The following is a 24,958-nucleotide window of genomic DNA, read 5'->3' as shown; positions in this document are numbered from 1 at the left end:
CTGCTGAACACGCTCTGAAGAGTCTCAGAGAAGGTCGATGTGATAGAAGTGTACTTGTGAAAGAGGGAGATCTGTTCCAGGGCTATATTTCCTACCTCCTCCCCACCAAGGTCATTCCTATTCCAATATCCTAAGAATTCTTTCAGATTTTTCAGTTCAAATGAATTTAACTTTTAGGGCTTCAATTATTTTGTGCCATGCATCTCTGAAACAACTCAATTCCATTTCAGCGCTTAATTTGAAGTACCAACTTCCTTACTTATCAAGTTATCTGTGACATCTCCCCTAATTCTGTACCTTCCGTATTTTCTTTGTTAGACTATTGTATATATATGTTTTACCATTGCAAACTTTCTCAAAATATTTTAAAATGGAGCTTATTGTCATCAAATATAAACTCAAGTGTGTTCAACGCTGAACAAATCTACACTGAGCACGTAAGGCTGCAGGTGGGAATGAGCAAATTCACCAATACAAAACACACGCTCCCTTCCTTTTATTTAGACCCCTTTCCTTCTGGATCTGATCTGAATCGGGTGAGAAGTCGGTTAGTGGGTCGTGTGCAGATGAAGTCAGCTTTGTGTGTTCGGCAGAGCGTGGAAAATGCTCCACACCTGCGTGTCCCTTGGCTTGGTTCCTTTCTGTCTTTTCCGGGTTCCAGTGTTGCCAGCACCCGCCACAGGTGCCTCCCGCACCGCACCGGGTACCCTGCGCGGCCACGTCCTGCTCTCCGCCTCCTCGGCGCCGTCGCAGTGCGCAGAGCAGGGCTGTGTCGGCTGCCGGTGCACGGGTGGGGCGCGCTCACGGCTGGCGCAGTTTCGCTACGCGGTGCCCTCCCCGCATCCCTCTCTTCTGGGCTCCCTCCAATCGCCAACTACAGCCCGGGCCCCGCGATGGGGAATATGCCATCCGCTGTGAAGCATTGCCTCAGCTACCAGCAGCTACTCCGGGAGCATCTTTGGATCGCGGATTCAGTGGCAGGGGCTCTCGACCCCTCGCAGGTACAACCTCGCGGCCCAGGGTGTCCCCACCCTCTTGCACACTACCATCGGGCCTCTCTCCCTGTTAGTCACCTCTGCACATCAGGGCCCTGCCTGCAGCAGTCTGTCGTGGTAGGCCTCACCCTTTAAAAGGTTTCCTATCATCTCTGTGCTGTAAACATGTAGACCCGCCCTACATAGCAGACCCAGCAAAATCCCTACCTGTGGCCATTTGCAGGTCCCCGAAAGGAAATTGCTCCATCTCTGATTTTTCCTTTCGAAGGGATGCATGATATAATATCATTTATAGCTGTAAGCACTCCTCCAAAGACAGTGCCCTTATTTTCAGTTTCCTCCTTGTACTGTGTAACAAAGATTACAGATTTGCCAGAATGTGAGGCAGAAAATTAGGAACGAAGCCAACATAGAAGGTTAGAAAACGTGGTAGGATGAAATGCCTCATCCTATCATTAATTATCCTTAATGTATGTAAGCTGCAACACACTTGGTTGAAAAAAATTGTAGATAACAGAGAATTCAGGCCAAAATTTAATCCCATGTGATTCTTGAAAGCCCCCTGTACACAACAACATAATAGTACCACATACTTGTGATTTAATACATTCTCAACCAGGAAAGGCAGGTAAGGGGGGGAAATTTACATATATATGTATATATATATATCCCTTTAAATGTAAAATGTCACAGTAATAAATGATAATTATGTGAATAGTAAAACGTGGCAAAAGGTAGGGACCCTGTGAGGTTTTTTTTGCTTTTATTTTTGTTGTGAAATTGGCTAGATACAAAAGAAAGTTTATTTCTGATTTATAGTGTGAAAAAAAGAATAACTTCTAATATTTTAGTGGGTAAGCACAACTTTATTATTTGACTTTAAATCAACTATGCTAATGTTATCCATTTTCCTATAGTTTTAAATTTTGTGTATTCTCAGTTCACTGTATGAATATGTGAAATTTTAATCTACGAATTGAAATTTATCATTTGTGGATTTTTAAAATGATACTTTGCACCTCATTTCCTTGAAAGATGGTTGTGGTCATCTGACTCAAAGCCTCTTGCTGACGATGAAAGAGAGGGAAATTCACTCTTTATCTTCTCATATGTTCACAGGTCTTGTTATTTAATTTTTCTACATTCTAATTTGATTTTTCTAATACGAGTCTTCTGTTTCCTTTTCAGTCTGTTATATACTCAGGAATCCTTAACTTATATTCCCTAAGTCTGAGACTTTATATAACTTTTGTTGCTGGATAAACATTGTATTTTTTTCTTCCCTGCCATGTTCTGATTTGGGGGGTTTGGGGGACAAGGATCAAAGCTAGACTGCTATGTGAAGATGTCTACTTTGCCCAGTTAGGATGTGGAAGCGGGGCAATTGAAAATGATTAGAAAAACTGAGGGTTGCTAGATGGGCGGGGGGAGTGGGGGGTGGGGGGGAGGGTGAGGGGATTGGAGGGCAGTCGGTGACCACAGGATGGCCACGGGGTTTGAAAATTATTCTGGGGAACGTAATTTGGTGGTTACCAGAGCGTAAGGGGGTTGGGGGGTGGGGGATGAGGGTGAGGGGGATCAAATGTACGGTGATGGAAGGGGAGCTGACTCTGGGTGGTGAACACACAGTGTGATTTATGGATGATGTGATTCAGAATTGCACAACTGAAATCTATGTAATTCTACTAACAATTGTCACCCCAATAAAAAAAAAAAAAAAAAAAAAAAAAATGATTAGGATGACTGATCAAGGAATGTGAGAATAGCATTTTTGATATCCATCAGACTAATAAAGATCGTTTGTTCCTTTTTGAGGAATACCTATACCTTCTCTAAAATTGCCTTTTTTATCCTCCAACTGTTTGCCTAGGAAACTCCTCCTTTTCGTCCTCAAACAGAGCTTAAATATCACTTCTTTTGAGCAACATTTTATCCCTCCGGAGTTAATGCCCATTTCTGTGCCATTTTTTACATAATTCTGTTTTATACCCAATTTTCTTGAATTGTAATTTTTTTTTCTGTTTTGTCCTATTTAAACTCACAGCAGCATTGACACCTGACTCTTTGAAATGTATCTCCTTTTTTTGCTTCTGCTTAATAACACCCTTAGTGCTTTAAGCCCTACCTTTCTGGTTCCTCAATCTGGAACCAAACTGGCTCAGTAGCCTGTATCTGTGTCAATATTCAGGTACCGCATGACTTCTTATCCACACACAGAGTCGTAGTTACTATTTGCATATCAGTGTCTTCCAGATTTATATTCCCATCTCTCTCTTAAGCTCTAGTCCAGATGCTTAGCTCCTCACTTGACATTTTCACTTGGATATCTCAAAGGCAGTTCAAACTCAACATTTCCAAAATTGGATTTATGTTCTCCCCTTAGAACCCCAGACCTTTTCCACCGTTTCCTATACAGCGAACACTATCACAGTTCATTCAGTCCTGCAAACCACAAGGCAAGAGCTCATTTTCATTTCCCCACATTCAAAGTACGACTGAGTCCTGAATTTTACCTCTTGAATTTCTCTCAAATCCATCTATTCTCCCAACTTTACTGCTACTATCAATTTTAAAATGCTATTAACTCTCATATGGCCTTCTAGACTATTGCAGTCCTTCTTCAACCCGCTGTCTATAGGTAGTTGGGAGACGTTCTCTCTTTCAAATAGAATCATGCTCACCCCATTTCACAACCTTCTATGAATTCCCATTACTTTTAGGAATGAACACCGACACTTTTAATGTGATTTCTGAAGCTTCAGATGATCTTTTCATTGCATCTCACTGCAATATCCTCTTAAGCTATTCTCTCTTATTCTTACCACAGTGGCTTTCTTTAAGTTCTCTAATGTTTCCTCTGGAAACACAGTCCTTGCTTGCTTTCCCCTCTGCTAGGAAGCTTCTTTTCAGCTAATTAACTTCTATTCACCCTTCAGATCACAAGTCCAATGTTCGTTCTCATGAAATATTTCTTAGACTCTCAAGGCAAGCAGCCTTGTTATCGTATATTGCACAGTGCACTGATCATTATATATAACATATATTTTTGTGATGATTTGATATTTAATTCCCCACCAGATTCTAAGTATCATACAAGGGAAAAAATCCACCATAGGATTCTGAGCATCTAACCAAATGTCTGGTTAGTTTATGGTAACCAATAAATACTTGTTGAATGAAAGAATGAATGAATGTTTAACTTTCTAGGCCGTAAGCATCTCATGCTTATGGGGGCCGTGAAATTCTTCTTAGCACTTTTCAGGGTTCAAAGCAATGATTGGTGTGTTTTGGTACAATGATAAGTATATGTCAAATGGATGCTAAAATGATGAAAGTGAATACCCGGTGTCAATAGAGTTTTGTCTTCGTGATGGAAGATGGATGTTATTACTGTTTGTGTCTTACCTTTTCATCTCAGAGAACGTAGTTAGTCATGCTTTGATGGGGAGAAGGGTTAAAAATGGCTTCTGGAGGCTGTGAAAAGACAGCACAGTGCTTAGCCAATTGTTCAACATCAAATCTGGCAGAGAGAATCCTGAATAGACCCCCTGTGATTGAAATATTTGGGTTGCAGTTGGGGCAGATAGATTGTATTTTTGAAAGAATCTTGTGTTAGATAACAGAAGATTGGAAACCTAGACCTTTTTCTGCTACCAATTTATTCTGTGATTTTGTGTAGGCAATAGCCTGTCTGGATCTTAAATTTTCATTTTACACATTAGAGATAATAATGTATCCATGATAAATTATTAAGATAACATCAACTATTGGGCATGTATATGTGTAAATACCAATGCACACATTTGAGGTTTAACACTTTATTACCAAATAAAAAAAATGTGTCAATGTACATGAAAAGCTTATACTACCACAGCTCCATTAATTAAATACTGAGTCTGGTTTTTTGCTGACACTGGTTTTGCAAAAGATTCCCATAATAGATCAATCGTTCTTTGGTTCAAGCTATTTCTGAGTGTCTATTTTGTTTTCTACATTTGTCCCTGTTAAAATGAGTATGATGAAGCTGGCTTAATTAGTGTATTTTTAAGTTTTGGTTATATTTAACTTTCTTGGTAGAGCAATCCCCCTTTGATTTCCAAGTGCTGCTTATGCAGTAGCTAAATTTCTTCTTATATTAAAACTCCATTGCAATAATAAACCTCCCAAAGATCTAAATTCTAACACAGTGTTTCAAATGCATTATCTTTATAAAAGCAAGTTGTAGATTATGTGAGATTAAATAAATAGTGTTTGTACATTATATCCTATGTTATGTTATTTTTAATGTCAACCAAAATTATGATTCAAACGGAAGTATTTGGTGTTAAAGAGTCTCTGGAATTAATCTAAGAGTATTATATTTCTGCTTAAAAATAATCAGGATAATGTTAGTATATATGAGTACTTTTTAGTTTGCAACTATATAGCTGTTAGTACCTTTACTAAATACCTTCGGATGACTGGGGAGGAACGTGGTCTTGGTTCCTTTTTACCCCTTTTTTGTTAGAATTTTATGGCTTCTTTTGAAATTATGTATTTTTATTATTAATTCCCCCCTGCATTAGCTTGTTATATATTGTTTTTAACTGCACTCTTAGTTGCTATCTATGTCAACATACAACCTTGACTTATTAAAATGTTATATAAATTAGTACTATTGTAACTGTTAATAATGCAAATAATTCATTTACTGCCTTCTGCTTTTCATATTGGTGTATACATTAATTTTATATATGGTATACTTGTAATATAAACATACAGTCAATATATACATTTATGTTTATGCATATATTTTTTCTTTCTTTTGTTCTTCATTCCTTTATTTCTATTTCTCCATCTGAAATTATTTTCCTTCAAATAGACGTATTCGCTTTAATATTTTCTTGAGTAAAAATCTGATGAATTCTTTCAGTTTTTCTTTGAAATTACATTTATTTTGATACATATGTATACATATACACATATATAATTATATGTGCATAAATATAAATGAATATTGACTATTAATATATATTTCATAGAAAGAATTAAAATACATGACAGCGGTAAAAAAAAGTGCAGATTTCTCAATACACACAATGAAAGACAGAGACAGTGAAATCAGCTAGTAGTCTTATTTTTGTTTTTTTTTTTTTGATATCTTTTGTTCTGTTTTCATTGTCTTTGATTCAACAGTGTAAGTATGATGTGTCTAGATTTATTTATTTATTTTGTATCTGCTAATGGTTTATAGTACTTGGATCTATGGCTTGATGATTGTTGGCTTTCATATGTTTTGGAAATTTTTCAACCATTTCTCTTCCAGTATTGCTTCTGTTTTTTTGTTTTGTTTTGTTTTGTTTGTGTTTTTTTTTAACCACCTCCATATGGGCCTATAGTTTGCAAACTCTCAGAATTTACCTTTTTTTGCATTTATTTCTTACACTCATTTTTGTATTTTTCATCCATTCTTTTTTCTCCATGTTCAGTCTGAATATTTTCTTCTCACCTGTATTCCATTTCACGAATTCACTTTTCAGCTTTCTCTAATTTGCTGTTAACCTAATTTATTGAGTTCTTAGTTTTAGTTATATTTTTGAGATAACACATTTCTGTGTGATTTTTAAAACCATTTTTTAGTTCTCTGCCACAATTCTCCCTATTAACATAAGTACTTAAATATTCATCAGAGTTATTTTAAGTTCCATGTCTGATAACTCCAATATTCAAAACTCTTATGAGTCTGTTTCATATATATTTCTGCCTGGAATGCCTGTTCATTTTTGAGTTTATGTTGACACCTGATATGAAAAAAAATTATAGGCATATTTAAAGGCTCTGAATGATTCTGTCCTTCTCCAAAAAGGATTATCTTTTTTTTTTCTCCCATTTTACCTATTCCTCAACTCCTATGTTTAGCAATTACCATATGTTCTTTGTATCCTTGAGTTTTGTTTTGATTTTATATATATGATCATACAGTATTTATCTTTCTCTGTTTGACTTATTTCATTAGCATAATGCCCTCAAGGTCCATTCATTTTGTCACACATGACAGGAATTCCTTCTTTTTATGGCTGAATGATATTCCATATTGCATATATATATATATATATATATATATATATATATATGCAATATATATATATATATGCAATATATATATATGCTATATATATATGCAATATATATATATATGCAATATATATACATATATATATATACATATATATATATATATATATATACACACACACACACATACACATACACACCACACTTTCTTTAGTCATTCATCTGCTGATGGACACTTAGGTTGCTTTCATGTTTTAGCTTGTAAATAATGCTGCAATGAACATACAGGTACAGATAGCTATTTACAATAGTTATTTCATTTCCTTCAGATAAATACCTAGAAATAAAATTGCTGGACCTAATGTTAGTTCTATTTTTAGTTTTTTTGAGGATCCTCCATACTGTTTTCCATAAGCGGCGGCACTAATTTATATTCCCTCAGTGCGCAAATGTTCTCTTTTCTCCACACCCTCATCAACACTTATTTCTTGTCTTTTTGATAATAGCCATTCTAATAGGTGTGAGGTACATAAATGATTCTAGCAGACAGTAAATGTAAAGTCAGCTTACCTTCAGACAATCAGGTGCTTAGTTGATGTGAGACTAGACCTACTTCATATCTGAGAGCTTGCCATTTTCTCTTCACGCTTACTTTTATTTTGTAGCACATCAGGGGTTCTAACTAAAAGGCCTAAGGTATTTACCAGAATGTCCCCTCCTGGTTGGAAGCTAAACTCAAAATACTTCCGCCTTTGTCTCTCCTGGAAGGCTCCTGGAAGCTCTGATGATCTTCCCAGCTGCTAATATAGAATTGGTCAATGCCTCTGGAGGAAAGGCATACTGAACATTGGTGTCACCACTTTATGTTTTCTTCTGCATGATATATTGGCCACTGAAGTGTTCACTATCGTGGCAACTCTAGGCTATCAAACAACTGTTTTTTCATTAATATTTTCCCCAGTGTTTCTGGTTGTTTTCTCAGTGAGAAAATTTGTTCCAGACAAGCTAGTTGAAAGATTAACAATATAACAGGGAAATTTAAAAAAAATACTAATCATGCAACATAATTTGAATTATCAAAATATATTTATTTACCATATTACAAAAAAATGTTAAGTGGTTACAGTCCAGGCAGTATGAAAACTGCTTAGAGGACGTATGTATGTATGTATTTTTTTTATTTTTACAGCTTTGTTGAGATATAATTGACATATAACATTATACAAGTTTAAGGTGTACAGCTTTTATACATTTATATCTTTCAAAATGATTACCACCATAGTGTAAGTTAACAGTTGCCACATCACATAATTACCATTTTTTTAATGTGGGAAGAACATATAAGGTCCACTCTCTTAGCAACTTTCAAGTATATGATATAGTATTAACTTTAATCATTATGCTATACATTAGATTCCTCTAACTCATCTTATAGCTGGACATTTGTATAGAGTGACAATTTAAAGTTCAAAAAAGAAATATAAAGATTGGCTGCTTTATAAAAAAGTAACATTTCATGGAAATACAGACTATTCCAATGTTGTTCACTATAAATAAAAATGATGAAAGATAGAGAAGATAGTTTTAAAATAATATGAAAAGTAATATTATGCCCAACTTCAGTATCTGGCTTTAGAGAAACAATATAATATTTACTCCTTTATGTGTAACATAGTTCAATAAAATTTGTTGAATGAACCAATGGATGATTATAATTCCTTTATAATATTTTATCTCGATTGATACAAGTTTATCTCAAATCTTTCCATTTTATAGGCATGAAATTGGTAGGCATATTCTTAACTTTTTCGTTTTTAATCTTATCTTTGGCTTTGCCTCATTTCATTCCTGGTTCATTTATTCCTAATCAGTCTTACTCATCTACTCATTCAATGAACTTTTTTAGCAGTCCACATATTTTTTCAATTTATTCAAAAATAATTTTGTAGGTTTTGCTGATCCTTTTGTCTATATGCATATGCTTGTGTCTCCATGTGCATACGTGATGTAGTAACACCTGATTTCTATTTTTTTATTATAATCTTTCTTTTTTATTGAGTTCTGAATTAGTATTTTAATTTATTTGACTATCTCATGTAATTTTAATCTTTTATTTTTTATTTTAGTAGTTTATATATATTTTAAACATTTAAAAATTTTTCAATTATAGTTGACATACAATATTATATTAGTTTCAGGTGTACAAAACAGTGATTAGACATTTAGATAACTAATGAAGTGATCACCCCAATAAATCCATTACCCATCTGACACCATACTTGTTATTACGATACTCTGACTATATTCCCTATGCTATAATCTACATCCCCATGACTATTTTTGTAACTACCTATTTGTACTTCTTAATCCCCTACCCCCTTTACACATCTTCCCAATCCGGTGCCACAACCTGGCAATCATCCAAGTGTCTACAACTATCAGCTTGTTTTTATTTTGTTTGTCTATTTATCCTGTTTCCTAGATTCCACATATAAATTAAATAATATGATATTTGTCTTTCTCTGTCTAACTTACTCAACTCAGCATAGTACCTTCTAGGTCCATCCATGTTGTTGCACATGGCAAAATTTTATTCTTTTTTATTGCTGAGTAATATGCCATTGTATATGGGTACCACCTCTTCTTTATTCAACCATTGATGGACAGCCAGGTTGCCTCCATATCTTGACTATTGTAAATAATGCTCTAGTGAACATATGGATGAAGATATTCGCCTTGGAGTAGTATTTTGGTTTCTTTGGATAAATACCCAGAAATGGGATGACTGGGTCCTTGTTTGTCTCTTGTTATAGCCTTTGTTTTAAAATTTATTTTGTCTAGTATAAGTATTGCTACCCCAGCTTTTTGTTTGTTTCTTTGTTTTCATTTTCATGAAATAACTTTTTTCACTTCTTTAATTTCAGTTTGTGTGTCTTTAAATCTGAAGTGAGTCTCTTGTGGTCAGCATATGTAAGGGTCTTGTATTCTTGCCCTGTCAGGACCCCTGTCTTTAGATTGGAACATTTAATCCATGTACTGTTAAAGTAATTAATTGTTATGTAGTTATTGCCATTTTATTATTCATACTTTTTATTTTTTTTTTCCCTTTCCTTTTTGTTAAAGAAGTCCCTTTAATATTTCTTGTAATACGGGATTGTTGGTGATGAACTCCCTTAACTTTTTCTTGTCTTGGAAGTTCTTTATTTGTTGTTCAATTCTAAATGACAGCTTTGCTGTGTAGAGTAATCCTGGTTGTAGGTCCTTGCTTTTCATCACTTTGAATATTTTGTGCCAGTTCCTTCTGGCCGCAAGTTTTTGTTGAGAAATCAGCTGATAATCTTATGGGAACTCCCTTGTAGATAACTAACTGCTTTTTTCTTGCTGCTTTTAAGATTCTTTCTTTGTCTTTAACCTTTGGCATTTTAATTATGATGTGTGTTGGTGTGGACATCTTTGGATTCATCTTGTTTGGGACTCCCTGTGCTTCCTGGGATTGTATATCTATTTCCTTTGCCAGGTGAGGGAATTTTTCCATCATTACTTGTTCAAATGCTTGTATGCTTTTAGTTCCTTGCTCTCTCTCTTCCCCTTCTGGTACCCCTATGGTATGAATGTTGATATTCTTTTTTTTTTTTATTAATTTATTTTTAATTTATTGGGGTGACAATTGTTAGTAAAATTACATAGATTTCAGGTGTGCAATTCTGTATCACATCATCCATAAATCACACTGTGTGTTCACCACCCAGAGTCAGCTCCCCTTCCATCACCATACATTTGATCCCCCTCACCCTCATCCCCCACCCCCCAACCCCCTTACGCTCTGGTAACCACCAAATTACGTTCCCCAGATTAATTTTCAAACCCCGTGGCCATCCTGTGGTCACCGACTGCCCTCCAATCCCCTCACCCTCCCCCCCCACCCCTCCCGCCCATCTAGCAACCCTCAGTTTTTCCTCATTGTCTCCCAAACTGTTTATGATTAGTTCATTCACTTATTCTTTTCTTTAGAATCCGCAAATAAGTGAGATCATATGGTACTTATCTTTCTCTGTCTGACTTATTTCACTAAACATAATGTTCTCTAGATCCATCCATGTTGTTGCAAATGGTAAGATTTCTTTCTTCTTTATGGCTGCATAATACTCCATTGTATAAATGTACCACAGTTTCTTAATCCAGTCATCTACTGATGGGCATTTTGGTTGTTTCCATGTCTTAGCTATTGTGTATAGTGCTGCAATAAACATAGGAGTGCATAAAGATTTTTGAATTGAAGTTTTGGATTTCTCCGGATAGATACCTAGGAGTGGAATTACTGGATCATAAGGTAGTTCCATTTTCAGATTTTTGAGATACCTCCATACTGTTTTCCATAGCGGCTGCACCAGTCTGCAATCCCACCAACAGTGCACAAGCGTTCCCTTTTCTCCACATCCGCACCAGCACTTGTTGTTTGTTGATTTATTGATGATAGCCATTTTGACTGGGGTGAGGTGGTATCTCATTGTGGTTTTTATTTGCATTTTTCTGATGGTTAGTGAGGTTGAGCATTTCTTCATATGTCTGTTTGCCATCTGTATGTCCTTTTTAGAAAAATGTCTCTTCAAGTCCTCTGCCCATTTTTTAATTGGAGTTTTTTTGGAGTTGAGATGAGTGAGTTTTCCATAGATTTGTGATATTAATCCCTTATCAGATATATCATTGGCAAATATCTTTTCCCATTCAGTAGGATCCCTTCTTGTTTTATTGATGGTTTCCTTTGCTGTGAAAAAACTTTTTAGTTTGATATAATCCCACATGTTTATTTTTTCTCTTAGTTCCCTCGAGCGAGGGTATATATCAGTAAAAATCTTACTCCGGGTAATGTCTGAGAAGTTTCTTCCTATATTTTCTTCTAGGTATTTTATGGTTTCAGATCTTACATTTAAGTCTTTAAGCCATTTTGAATTTATTTTTGTATATGGTGTAAGGAGGTGGTCCAACTTCATTTTTTTGCATGTGTCTGTCCAGGTTTCCCAGCACCATTTATTGAATAGACTGTCATTACTCCATCGTACATTCTTGCTTCCATTGTCGTAGATTAAATGGCCATATAGGCGTGGATTTATTTCTGGACTCTCTATTCTGTTCCATTGATCTATGTGTCTGTTTTTATGCCAGTACCATGCTGTTTTGATTACTGTAGCCTTGTAGTATAATTTGAAGTCAGGTATTGTTATACCTCCCACTTTGTTCTTATTTCTCAAGATTCCTTTGCTATTCGGGGTCTTTTATGGTCCCATATAAATTTTAGGATTATATGTTCTATTTCTGTAAAAAACGACGTTGGCAGTTTGATAGGAATTGCATTGAATATGTATATTGCCTTAGGCAGTATGGACATTTTAACTATATTAATTCTTCCTATCCATGAACATGATATGTGTTTCCATCTATTTATACCTTCCTTCATTCCTTTCTTCAGTGTCTTATAATTTTCTGAGTATAGATCTTTTACTTCTTTGGTTAAATTTATTCCCAGGTATTTTATAGTCTTTGGAGCGATTGTAAATGGGATTGTTTTTTTAATTTCTCCTTCTGATGTTTTATTATTGGTATATACAAATGCAACTGATTTCTGAATATTAATTTTGTATCCTGCTACTTTACTAAATTCATCTATCAGCTCTAATAGCTTCTTGGTGGAGTCTTTAGGGTTCTCTATATATAGTATCATATCATCTGCATACAATGATAACTTTACTTCCTCCTTACCAATCTGGATGCCTTTTATTTCTTTTTCTTGTCTGATTGCTGTGGCAAGAACTTCCAGAACTATGTTGAATAGAAGCGGAGATAGTGGGCATCCTTGCCTTGTTCCTGATCTTAGGGGGAATGGTTTTAGCTTTTCCCCATTGAGTATGATGTTAGCTGTGCGTTTGTCATATATGGCCTTTATTATGTTGAGATAAGATCCCTCTATTCCCACTTTCTTAAGGGTTTTTATCATAAATGGCTGTTGGATTTTATCAAATGCTTTTTCTGCATCTATTGATATGATCATGTGATTTTTATTTTTCATTTTGTTAATGTGGTGTATCACATTAATAGATTTGCGGATGTTGAACCACCCCTGCATACCAGGGATGAATCCCACTTGATCGTGGTGAATGATTTTTTTAATGTATTGCTGAATTCTGTTTGCTAATATTTTGTTGAGGATTTTTGCATCTATGTTCATTAAAGGTATCGGCCTGTAGTTTTCTTTTTTTGTGGTGTCTTTGTCTGATTTTGGGATCAGGGTGATAGTGGCTTCGTAAAAAGTGTTTGGGAGTCTTCCCTCCTTCTGGATTTTTTGGAAGAGCTTGAGGAGAATTGGTGATAATTCTTTTTTGAACGCTTTGTAAAATTCACCTGTAAAGCCATCTGGTCCAGGGCTTTTGTTTGTTGAGAGACTGTTGATTACTGATTCAATTTCCGTGGTGGTAATCAGTCTATTCAGGTTTTCTGTTTCTTCTTGAGTTAGCCTTGGAAGGTTGTACGCCTCTAGAAAATTGTCCATTTCTTCCAAATTGTCAAATTTGTTGGCATATAGTTGCTCATAGTAACTTCTTAAAACTCTTTGTATTTCTGCAGTGTCCGTTGTCACTTCTCCTCTTTCATTTCTGATTTTATTAATTTGGGTCCTCTCTTTTTTTTAATGAGTCTGGCTAAAGGTTTGTCGATTTTGTTTATCTTCTCTAAGAACCAACTCTTGGATTCATTGATCTTTTGTATTGTTTTTCTGGTTTCTATTTCATTTATTTCTGCTCTAATCTTTATTATCTCCTTCCTTATGTTCCCTTTGGGCTTATTTTGCTGTTCTTTTTCCAAATCCCTTAAATGTGAAGATAAACTGTTGATTAGTGATGTTTCTTGTTTCTTTAGGTAGGCCTGCAAAGCTATGAATTTCCCTCTTAGGACTGCTTTCGCGGCATCCCATAGATTTTGGGTCGTCGTGTTTTCATTTTCGTTTATCTCGAGATATCTTTTGATTTCTTCCTTGATCTCCTGCTTGACCCATTCATTATTTAGTAATAAGTTATTCAGCTGAATGTTGATATTCTTGATGTTGTCCCCGAGTCACCTTTAACTATCTTGTTTTTATTATTATTATTTTTTTTTTTTTTTGCTGTTCTGATTAGGTGCTTTCTGATACCTTATCTTCCAAATTGCTAATGCAGTGCTCTGCTTCATCTAATCTGCTGTTGATTCCCCCTAATGTATTCTTCATTTCAGTTATTGTATTCATTTGTAACTAGTTCTTTTTTATCTTTTCCTGTCTTTTTGTCAAAGTTCTCACTGAGCTCATTGAGCATCCTTATAATAGTGTTTTGAACCCTGCATGTGGTAGATCGCTTGTCTTGGTTTTTGTTTAGTTCTTTTTCTGGAGCTTTGTTCTCTTTTTTCGTTTTGGACATGTTTTATGTCTCTCCATTTTGGCTACCTCCCTGTGTTTGTTTCTGTTTATTATTATAGGCAGAGCTTTTATGTCTCCCGATTATAGTAGAGTGACCTTATATAATAGGTGTCCTATTGGTCCCACTGGTACAGTCTATCTGGTCACGTGAGCCGGGTGCTGTAGGTGTGTCCCTTGTGTAGATTATGTGTGCCCTCCTGTTGTAGTTGACTCTTAGTTGCTATTTGTAAGTCAGTGGGAGGGATTGACCCTTAGGCTGATTGATTGTGAGGACTGACTTTGACTACAGTGGAGGAGATGTTGTGCAAGGAGTCACCCTATAAAGCAGGATTTGCTTTAGCAGGACTCTGGTGCCTGCCTAGTCTTCCCTTTGGGTATGTTTGTTGTGGGTATGGTTGGGTGATGCTCTGGTGTGTTATGAAGTTGGCTACCAGGTGTATTGGTTCTGAGGCTTCTTAGGGGAATTCTGTTGCAGGCCAAGGTCAGCCCTGCCCGAGCTCACTTGGTATGAGCTACAAAGTGATCTACAGATGGTTGCCAATTTTGCTGGGCTTGGAGGTGCCTGGGAGAGGCTGAACTGGGAACCATCGCCAGCTGCCATTGGTATAGGCTCGGGACTGTGTAGCAAGTGGTATGGGACATTCTGAGGTCAGATGCTGCTTGCTTGTGTCTTGCGAACGTTTGAGAGAATTTAGGAAAGTCCACAGCATGAGTCAAGACAGGCTGTTTGTTTGGAAGGGCCACAGGGAGCTGCTCAGTTTAACCCACATGTTGGGTGGGGTGGTGTTTCAGGGAATCACCTTGTGGGCCGAACAGTGTTAGCCAGGTTAATGGAGACTCAGATATGGTGGCCTTGTGCATCTGCATGCTGGGTGTGGGCAAGTGCTCAACAAAGGAAAAATGGTGCCTGTCAGCACTTCTGTTTGGGAGAAAGCTGCCTCCCAGTCCTTGCCTGAAGCCAGACAACTCAGCCCTTCCAGTATATACCTGGTGCTTTTCCAGCTGCTGCCCCAGCGCTGGATCTCAAAGTCTGTCAGTAAGTCTGTGTACAGTCCCTTTAAGAGAAGCACCTGAGACTCTAGCCGCCCTCCTTCTCACTCAGCCACAATCTCCACTGGTTTTCACAGCCAGAAGTTACCAAGACCTCTCTTCCCAGCACTGGAGCCCTGGACTGAGGAGCCTGGTGTGTAGGCCTAGGACCCCTCACTCCTCAGGGGGGATCTCTGCAGCCAAGATATACCTCCCTATTTTTAACTGCCACACGAAAGTGGGGGATTAGCCTGTTCTGTGTTCCTCCCCTCCAGCAATTTCTATGTGACTTCTTCTGTATATTCTTAGTTATAGGATTCTTCTGTATATTCTTTGTTTCAGCTAGACTTCAGGTGATTCTCAATGATGGTTGCCCTGTACTTTAGAAGTAATTTTAACATGGTCACGAGAGAAGAGAAGCATAGCTACTCTGCCGTCTTGAATTTCAGTCCTTTAAAAAGTAATTGGCTTAAGACAATGCATATCAATTTCTCTGTTGTTTTTCTTTAAATGTGTCTGTTATAAGCTACTTATCTAATTGTCCCAATCCTTAATTAGGTGAATTTAACTTTATGTGTGATGTGACTGTTCATGTTTATCCTATTTTATGCCATATTTATCAGCCTTGTCACTTTATATTTTTTCTATTTGAGGCTGTTTATACATTTTGGTATTCTTATTTTGTATTTAAATCAATAGTATTGTTTGGAGCAAAACATGCATTTTACAGAATGAATTTATTCATCTTGAGAAAAATTTGTTTTATTGTTATTACATCATAGTTTCTCAAATAGCATATTACCAGATACATTGTCATTCTCATGACCCTCTTTATTGATAGATGAAGTGAAAGTAGAGTTCCAAAGACTTGTGGTACTGATGAAGCCAAAGATTTTAGTCACGGGCACAACAGAGTTAGAAAGTTGAAAATATAGGTATTTGTGGTCAGAGGCTTAATAAGTAAGCAGTCACAAGAAATAATAAGCCATTTGTATGACCATGTGAATTAATGTCTTGGACGGAGTAAAATTCCAGTGGAAATCAAATATTGGATGGCAGGTTCACCAGGACATTGACTACTCTGTAGAATAGTGTCAAAATTTGGGGTGAAAGGGACACTGGTGAACTAAGTTCTAATGGCCCTGGTATATAAGGGAGATACGAGTCCTCAAGCAGGGATAAAAGACAGACAGTATGGCCAAATTACATGGATCTCAAAGGAACAGGAATTTTTATTCAAGTAAGGATTTACAGTTTTAAAGAACTAATGGAAACTAAATAATACATTGAGAAATGACTAAAGAGAACAAAACTGTGAAATAAGGTGCGTTACCAGGTGAATGATCCTTGACAGCTTGCTGTGGATGTAGATCTTAGCATCAGCCAAATCCTGGATTTATTACATTCTAAATGCATGGGGACTTTAGATGTTGACTTGATCAGACTTTATTTAGGTCTTTAATTAGAATTAACTTACATTGTGTTCCTGAAAAAAAAAGAAAAAAGTTTTTGTTAAGACTGTTCACATGTTGATTTCCAAAGGGAAATGCCTGGTATGTGAATACTGAGACAAGGGGTGGAAACCCTGAGGGTTGTGGATTGATCTCTGTGCCATTGAGAAGTATGCTCCTTGGTATTTTACAAGAAATGCAGCCTTTTTGTGTCTTCCTCATATTTTATTTTTTACTTAATTGAAATGTTATTTTATAGGTGTCTGTTATTCAGAGAACTTTTATATAGCGACCACTATCAAGTGTTCGATATGTAGTAGGCACTACCTTAATTGCTTTGTATGCAATAACTCATTTAATCCTCACAGCAGTCCATTATATAGATTGAGTAATTGAGAGGCGGAAAGGTTAAATAACTTGTTCATGGTCAACAACTAATGAATCACAGAGCTAGGAATTGAATTTAGGCAGTTCTAGTTCCAGAGCCCCCAATTATCACCATTCTACCAGTGCTTCCTAAAAATTTCTAGTGGTAGGAATTACCTGAGGTGTTTATGAAATGTACTGGACATTCTGATTCAGTAGCTCTGAGTTGAAGCCCATCTGTCATTGTATTTACTTCACCTAATTTTAGAAAACACAGTCCTGGGTGATGCTGCCACCCTTCCATCCCTGTATCTGCTGTCAGAGGACCTGCTGTCATATCATGTTTCCTCTAAACTGTCTTTCCAGAACTTCTGGCTCCTGCCCATGAAAGGCTCCTATGAGTTTCAACTTCCCTTCTATCCTCTTTGAGGTTGAGACTAGAGTTCTGCCTGGAATAGAATTGCATTGGATACAAAAGGAAAAACAACTTGGTTTCCAATAAATTTCCTGTTCCCTTCAATCTCCAATACTTTCTGTCCTTGGATTTCTGTTGGCTCTTATATTCCTTGCTTTCTCTTACTCCAGCTGGCTTTCACATCCTTCCCTCCCCCGACCCTGTGTTCTTGTTTTTTTCATTAGCTCTGAACTCCTCCAAGTCTTCTGGCTTTCTTTATGCTTATTCACTCTGTGCTGTAACTTTCCCTGACCCTTTCTTCTCTCCTCGTCTGTTCCTTTCCAAGTTTAGCTTTTATTTTTGTTTTTCTTTATTTTCCCTGATCAACCAAGGGGCTAGACTGCAGACCCATAACTTTATGGGTCACTCTCATGTAACAGATAGTATTTAAAAGAGATAAAGCAAAATCACATATTGGATAATATCATTTTAATATGAATTCTGATTTGAAAGTGATGGCCCAGCCTGCTTGTAGCCCTAATACTAAAAGCAACAAGTAGAATCCCAGTTTCCTCCGGCTAATGTAGCTATTATGAGTTTAAGTAGTAGAGCAAATTAGCTGCTATACAGGTGAGCTGAATTTAACCTTTGGAAATATTTTCTTTGGCTGAGGCTGCACTTAAAAATGAAGTACATATGAATGCCTTTAACAGGACTAGCACTCTTTATTCATATACCTACCTGCCTTGGGCATCCAGGTTATCTTCTTGAGCCTATGAATATTTCATTTTGTGATCTGTGATGGTCAATGACATGGGGATACTTTAATGGAACCATCTAGAACATTTCTGAACATTGGCATATTTTTTAGTAGTGTAAAGCCTAATTATAGTCATTCGGCATGGAGGAAGTTGTCTTGAAATTACCAGAGTGTGCCCTCTTCTCTTTTGGACAGTCTTCCTTTCTGAATGATGAGAATTCATTCCTAAATGAACACTCAAGTGTTTTTGAATTTCTTCTCCTGGATCTAACCATCTTGATGAGCTATTTGTTGTTGTTGTTGTTGTTGTTGTTTTCTTACAGAAAATAATATTGGCACATCTTGTTCCCAAAACATTTATTCTATAATCAGACTTTATATAAAGAGAATTTTACATGAAGATAATTTAAAACACTATTCTAGTTTATAGACATTTATATTTTAAAACTTTTTTCGTATAATTTATATGAAAGCCAAGTAATAATAGTAATGGAAAAGCTCTCTGAAAAATATAAAATACAAACAAAAGCTGTTGTTTCTAGGCAGTAGTGAAGGAACCAGAACTGTGAGTTCCAAACACCCTTTTTGTTAGGACCTGCTATTTCCTTCCCTGGTCTAGAGAGAGGAAGAGCTGTGCTCTCATTGTCTTGATACTTGCAAGGTGGAGAACACCATGGTGGGGGAAGGAAAGGCAAAGTATTATGGGAGGTAGAACCACTGGAGCTTCTGTCCCCAAACTAATATTCAGGCCACATTTTCATTCTTTGTTGCTGTGTTCCTCTGAAAGCTCATTTCTTCATCCTGCTTTTTATTTGCATGACTTTTTCCCCACTGCAATCCTTTCTTGTAGTTCAGTTAAAAATACTAGCTTGTAAAATTGTTCTGCTACAGTGTAGGGGGTGTTAGTGATGATGATAAAAGTCTTTCTGTTGGTGGTAGATTTGAGGTCAAGTGGGACTTAGATAGATAGAATGTATTCCTGGTCAGAATAAGATGATTGGAGATTTATAGGCAGAATTAATATAGTGAGATCATTTATTTAGTTATAAATATATATGTGTATCTTTGTCTCTCCTTGTCATATATCTAATCTATTGCGTCTTACAGGAAAAATATATTTTAAAGTCCTCTAATCTTAAAAATTACCTTTTTTTATTTGATTTGAAGGTGGATGCTCATCTTGTACAAGTGGCGAAACTTTTCTCATAAGTGTTTCTCTTATGTGCTTCTCATTTTTCCCCATCAACCCCAGTTCTCATACATTGGTTGGTGGACCCATTTTTGTTTTCTGCATTAATGCAGAGTTCCCTTCCAGACACGATTGGTTAGACTGAAATATCTCTTTATTAAGTATATAATATTCGCAGTGCAAGATTGAGGTCTTCACAAAGGATGAAACTATATTTTATTTACCATTCTGTTATCCAGAAGACCTAAATACTTAGTTCCTCTTTAAATGTTTGTAGAACTAGTTTGTATATGGCAAACATCTGGAGTATAAACTTCAGGTGCCTTTTTCCAAATTAACTGACTTTCTGATTGGCAAAAAAAATATGTATTTAATTTCTCAAAGATATTTTAATAAACTAGAATTAGTAGTATTAGTTGTTATATACTATTTTTCACCTTGGACTGTACTGCATATTTTTAAATCCTGGTTCTAAAAATTTGGAAGTTTGAAAACCTATTTTTTTTCTTTCTTGGCTTTTGCTGTAAAGCTCAGAGAAAGTAGAATCTAGTTTTTCATTCACTTTCCATAAAGGTGTTTTTATTGAGTTAATTCACACAGAGTACAGTGCGCATCTTCTCATGATTCCGTTTTACAGAAGTAGTAGAAACATTGAGGGGTATGATGGTACCCTCAGGATGAAGCAGCTTCTCTGTTGCAGTGTCTAAGCTCTGGTCTCGGGTTTTGGATTCAGTGTTTGGGCTGAATATCCCACTGATAGTAAGTGCATCAATGTCACCTTACGCTTGTAACTTTCCAAGTCACGCTTCCTTGGATTTGTGAAGCAGGGAAATGCAGATGGCAGGAAACTTCAAGTGCATAAAAATGCCTTCAATATACGTTTCACTTTATGAAATCAGGATTTCATAAAGCCTTTTTGGTGAACCTTATTAACAAGCAATGGGGTCTAGGAAGCTTGGCAAACAAGGAGGCAGGAAACCCCAAAGAGAACGTGTCTGTCAGACATCTTTCCTTCTGGGGTTTCCTTCCAAATGTTTTTGGATCTTGAAGGAAGTGGAGTGGCTCTCTGCCACCACTTTCATACATCTGTAACCCACTGGGTGTACAGAGTCTGGCATTCACTTTTGAAATTCTTTCCTCAATCTGTATTTATTTCACTGTGAAATAGAAGCCGATCATAGGTTAATGTTTAAGTCAAAATATGAATCTTATTTTAGTTAGACACAATTTCTACTTTTTGAGAATTTTGATTTAAGAGCTGAGAATTCTGATTTTTTTAAATGCTGTGGCACAGTTCAAACCTCGCATTTTACAGAAAGCTATAGACCTGGTCAAACATGAAAGCTGAGGGCAGTTTTGAGCTCTGTTTGCCTAGGTTTTAGGGCTGTGCTTAAAAGACAGTTTGTGAGACCCGTGGATAAACAAACGTAGTTATTCAGAGTTTCACTCATAAATGTCTGCTATCACTTAGTCCTCATTCCCTATGACAAGATTTTGATATTTAATTTAATATAATTCTGCTAAATGTGTGCTCTAGAAAACATTAAAAGGAAAACTTGAGCTAAAGGAGGTGGAACATAAGCCTGCATAAATACTCATCTCTAGAGATCTAGGTCTCTTAAAACTCTTTGCTCTTTGAAGAATGTATACTGATGTTGACCTTTTGATGGGAAAGATAGTGATAACTTGTTAAATAAAATGTCAATCATTTGCTTTAATCAAAAAGTATTATTTAGGGACATTAGTATTATTTTGGCATATCTGTCTAATTGTATGGGACAAATGAAAATATATGCAATACAAAATGCTATATTAACTGTTAATACAGTTAACAGTTAACAAGAGTTTGGGAAATTGTATAGTAACAATAATAATAATATCTACACTCTTTATCAGAGAGCAGACTTATTCCAGTGACTTTGTTGAAGGCTTTATATAACTTCTGAACTCTTACAGTTCTGTAAATAAGATCCTATGTTTCTCACTTTTAATATGAGGAAAGGGAGGCTCAGAAAGTGAATAAAACTCTCTTTAGGCCACATACCCGGTAGAGGCATTGGACATGAACCTGTTTGAGGTTCCAAAACCTATATTTTTCCCCCTACATGATCATGTCAGGCTATTGACCAGTAGGAACTCTAATTATAAGAAAATTATGTTGTACTCATTTAATATAACTTTCTTTTTCATTTAACATATTAGTAAACTTCTAGATTTATCTCTTTAAGGAAGCAAACTGCAATTAGTTACAAATGGCTTAGGATAATACAGCTCAGTTCATTAGTTCATTTGGAGACCCAGCATTTAAAATCTGAGGTGGCTGAACATGAATGAACCTCTCTTAGTTCAGAGATAGGTTATTCAAACTCTAAAATGATTCCCTAGTTTTTTGTTACCTTTCATAACCTCCTTTCTCTCTATACCTTCCATCTGCCCTTCTTTTTCCCCTACACTCAGAAAAATAGTTTTCTATTGGATATTTTTGAGACAGACATCTTTCCTTAATTTTTCCGTAAGTAGCTCAAACTCAAGGCAAGTACAGATGACCCAGAGTCATATCAAAAAGTCATTTATATTAAATATATTGCTTATGCATGTCAAATATTGTACACGTAGACTTCATATACATATTGAAAGTTTCTGGATAACTACTCTTGAAAAAATTGGTTTATTTCAACCATTGTACTCTTACTCTCTTTTCTAAGTGGCCATCCAAAACCATAGTGTGTAAAGTAAAACAACACTATAATAAGTGTTGATTAAATAAGTGGGATTAAAAAAAAAAATACAGTGACCTAAAATCTGCTGAAGTGCAATTGTGAGGTTAATAAAAATCTTCATTAATAAGACATGGGTTGTTTGTAGCATAGACAACAGTAATTTTCTATTGTGCTTTTAGTGACTAAAAAGTTAAAAAGTAAAGATAATGAAACCAATCGTATACAATTGACCATAGAATGAAAGAGATAATGCATAAGAAAGAAAAAATAATGACAAAGCAGTTGTCCTGACATCCACAGTGCTTGCTTAAGAGAAAAACTTCCATTTGAGAATCAAGGAGTTCAGGAACCACAGCCAGTCACATTAGGACTGAACATTTGAGTTGAATTTACAGTATTCCAAATGTAGTTTCACGCCGCTTTGCTATCCTTCCATGTCTGCTCAGTGTTTGTAAAAACTGTGTTCAAAATGCAGAATGTTGAGGTGGCCAGGAGTTCTCGAGGGCCTGTGTGAGTTGCTTCTCATTTCTCCGTCCCAGGGCAGCCGACTTTGTTTAGACGGAGCATCAGACTTTGATGTTGCACTGTCCACCTCTGATGAAACCACGAGCCCAAGATATTTGACAGCAGCTTCCCCTTCTTTTACTAAAAGCAAGATCAAGAGAAGACCACCATCTCCTTCTCAGATTGTTGACAAAATGGGATCCTTGTTGTTAACTTTGTATGAACTCCTATTTACCTAGTATTGATGAAACTACACATCAAACTAGGTATCAGATTATTTAATTACTCAAACTCCATGTAATAACTTTCACCTGTTTTCAGATTCAAAGTGTAGTTGGAGACATTTTCTATTAACCTGTAGGATAGTACAAAGTGAATGCGGAAAACTTTTAGAAAATTTCAAATAGTTAAATGGCGTGAAATGTGCTATAAAATGATATGCATTTCCAGGAAGGAAAAAGAAGTATGAAAAATTAAATTTGTGCATAATCACTAGTAAAGTATACAATTTTCATATACCATAGAAATCACAGAAATTGAAAACCGGAAAAATTGAGCATATTCTTATATAGCTTTGCTATTTGTATGACTGTTGTGGCAGAGCATAATTATATTTGGTCTTTAGGTGTGTGTTTTATTTTTTGAATTTTGGCTTTTTGAAATCCCTGCCAGTACACATCAATACTTTCTTAGAATACTGTTTTATTTATTTGTTATAATCAACTCAAAATTTGAATACTTTACAAGTGTTGATAAATTTTAGTTGCTCTGATTTTCATGAGGACAAACATAGCTCATGAACCTATTCTTGTAAATATATTTAGTTATCAACATGTGTATGCATATATACACACACACTGAAAATGATAATATCCATAATGAATCATGTTTGTGAGTGTATGAATGTAAGTCTTCGAGTATGTAGCTTTACGTCTATGAATATATGTAAGGACATGTTTATTACTGTTGGGTAAATGATGGTATCTCAAAGCATGTTTTTGGAGTTAAAATACTCAGGGGGAAATGATGAGAAGGCCAAAATTAGGACCTGGAGCAACTGAGGTCATTGTGTATAAGGTTGACATAATAAGAACTGAGAAGGACCACTGAAAAGTAGACACGTGGCAGAAGGCATTGATTAGAATGGTCTTCCACAATATCTGCTGTATTTGTCCCACCTGCCTTGTGGTTAGTTGCTTAGCATGTTCTGTCATTTTTGAGTATCCTTGACACTTCAATATATTATCTCCAATAAGCTTTCAAATGGCTGTTGTAAGTTATTACATTTGTTATTATGTGATTTTGTATAGTAAGGATCTACTCTTACTATTGCTAGACCAAACCTGCTTAATTTCAGGCATTGATGTCCAACCGCTTCCCTCCATAAGGGCTGAAAGGAGAACCCCTAGAGGAAAAGTGTCCTTGTGGTGGGCCAGCAGATCCTGAGGCCTTTCATGGAAAACCATCTCCCATTCTCTCAAGCTATTCAGCATTAATTTAGTGACTACGTATGTGTTTCTTTTAGCGCACTTTAGTATATGTAGATTTCCCTAATATTGATATTTCTAAAATACTATTGGAAATTTTAAAAAGTGATAGAACAATATTTAATTGACTTGTGAACTTTGAAAAAATATTTTATAGAATTGTTTAAGTTTCTGGTGTTACCGTTTTAAGATTTCATCCGTTATGTAGTGTATGCTGAGAAGATCAATTTGGAACGGTCCAAATGAAGAAATAGAAATCATTTACACTTAGCCATAAAATAGGGGTGTTTGAAAGGAAGGAGTTACAAAGCTATGGAATTAGAATGGGTGTCAGTATAAAAATTTTAATTTTCACATTTTACTGATACATGGATTTCTTTGATTTTTTTAAATTGATGCTGACGCGCTGTTACTAAAGCATATTCATATAGTTATTTTTAATGTTGGTTTAAGCTAGACCTGTCCTTGTACCAGCATCATTAGCATCTGTGTGCTGGTTAGAAATGCAAATTCATTGACCCATCCTGACCTAATGAATCATAATCCTGGATATGGTGCCAATAAACTA

General features: G+C 35.9%; 1 protein-coding gene across 2 annotated transcripts in view; it reads left to right on the top strand.

Annotated features, from left to right (window-relative positions):
- Positions 1 to 650: 650 nt before the first annotated feature.
- HMGCLL1 (3-hydroxymethyl-3-methylglutaryl-CoA lyase like 1) overlaps positions 651 to 24,958 on the top strand; it is a 142,459-nt gene continuing 118,151 nt past the window's right edge. Inside the window, exon 1 of one of the 2 annotated variants that reach the window (XM_033103643.1) lies at positions 651 to 1,001. In XM_033103643.1, coding sequence (XP_032959534.1) covers positions 894 to 1,001 — 108 coding nt within the window. In that variant the 5' untranslated portion in view covers positions 651 to 893. The remainder of the gene's footprint in view (positions 1,002 to 24,958) is intronic. The other variant, XM_033103642.1, reaches the window with a different exon arrangement.

Source organism: Rhinolophus ferrumequinum, chromosome 3 (genome assembly GCF_004115265.2).
Source record: "Rhinolophus ferrumequinum isolate MPI-CBG mRhiFer1 chromosome 3, mRhiFer1_v1.p, whole genome shotgun sequence".
Taxonomy (NCBI): domain Eukaryota; kingdom Metazoa; phylum Chordata; class Mammalia; order Chiroptera; family Rhinolophidae; genus Rhinolophus; species Rhinolophus ferrumequinum.
This window is presented reverse-complemented; position numbering and strand designations above follow the sequence as displayed.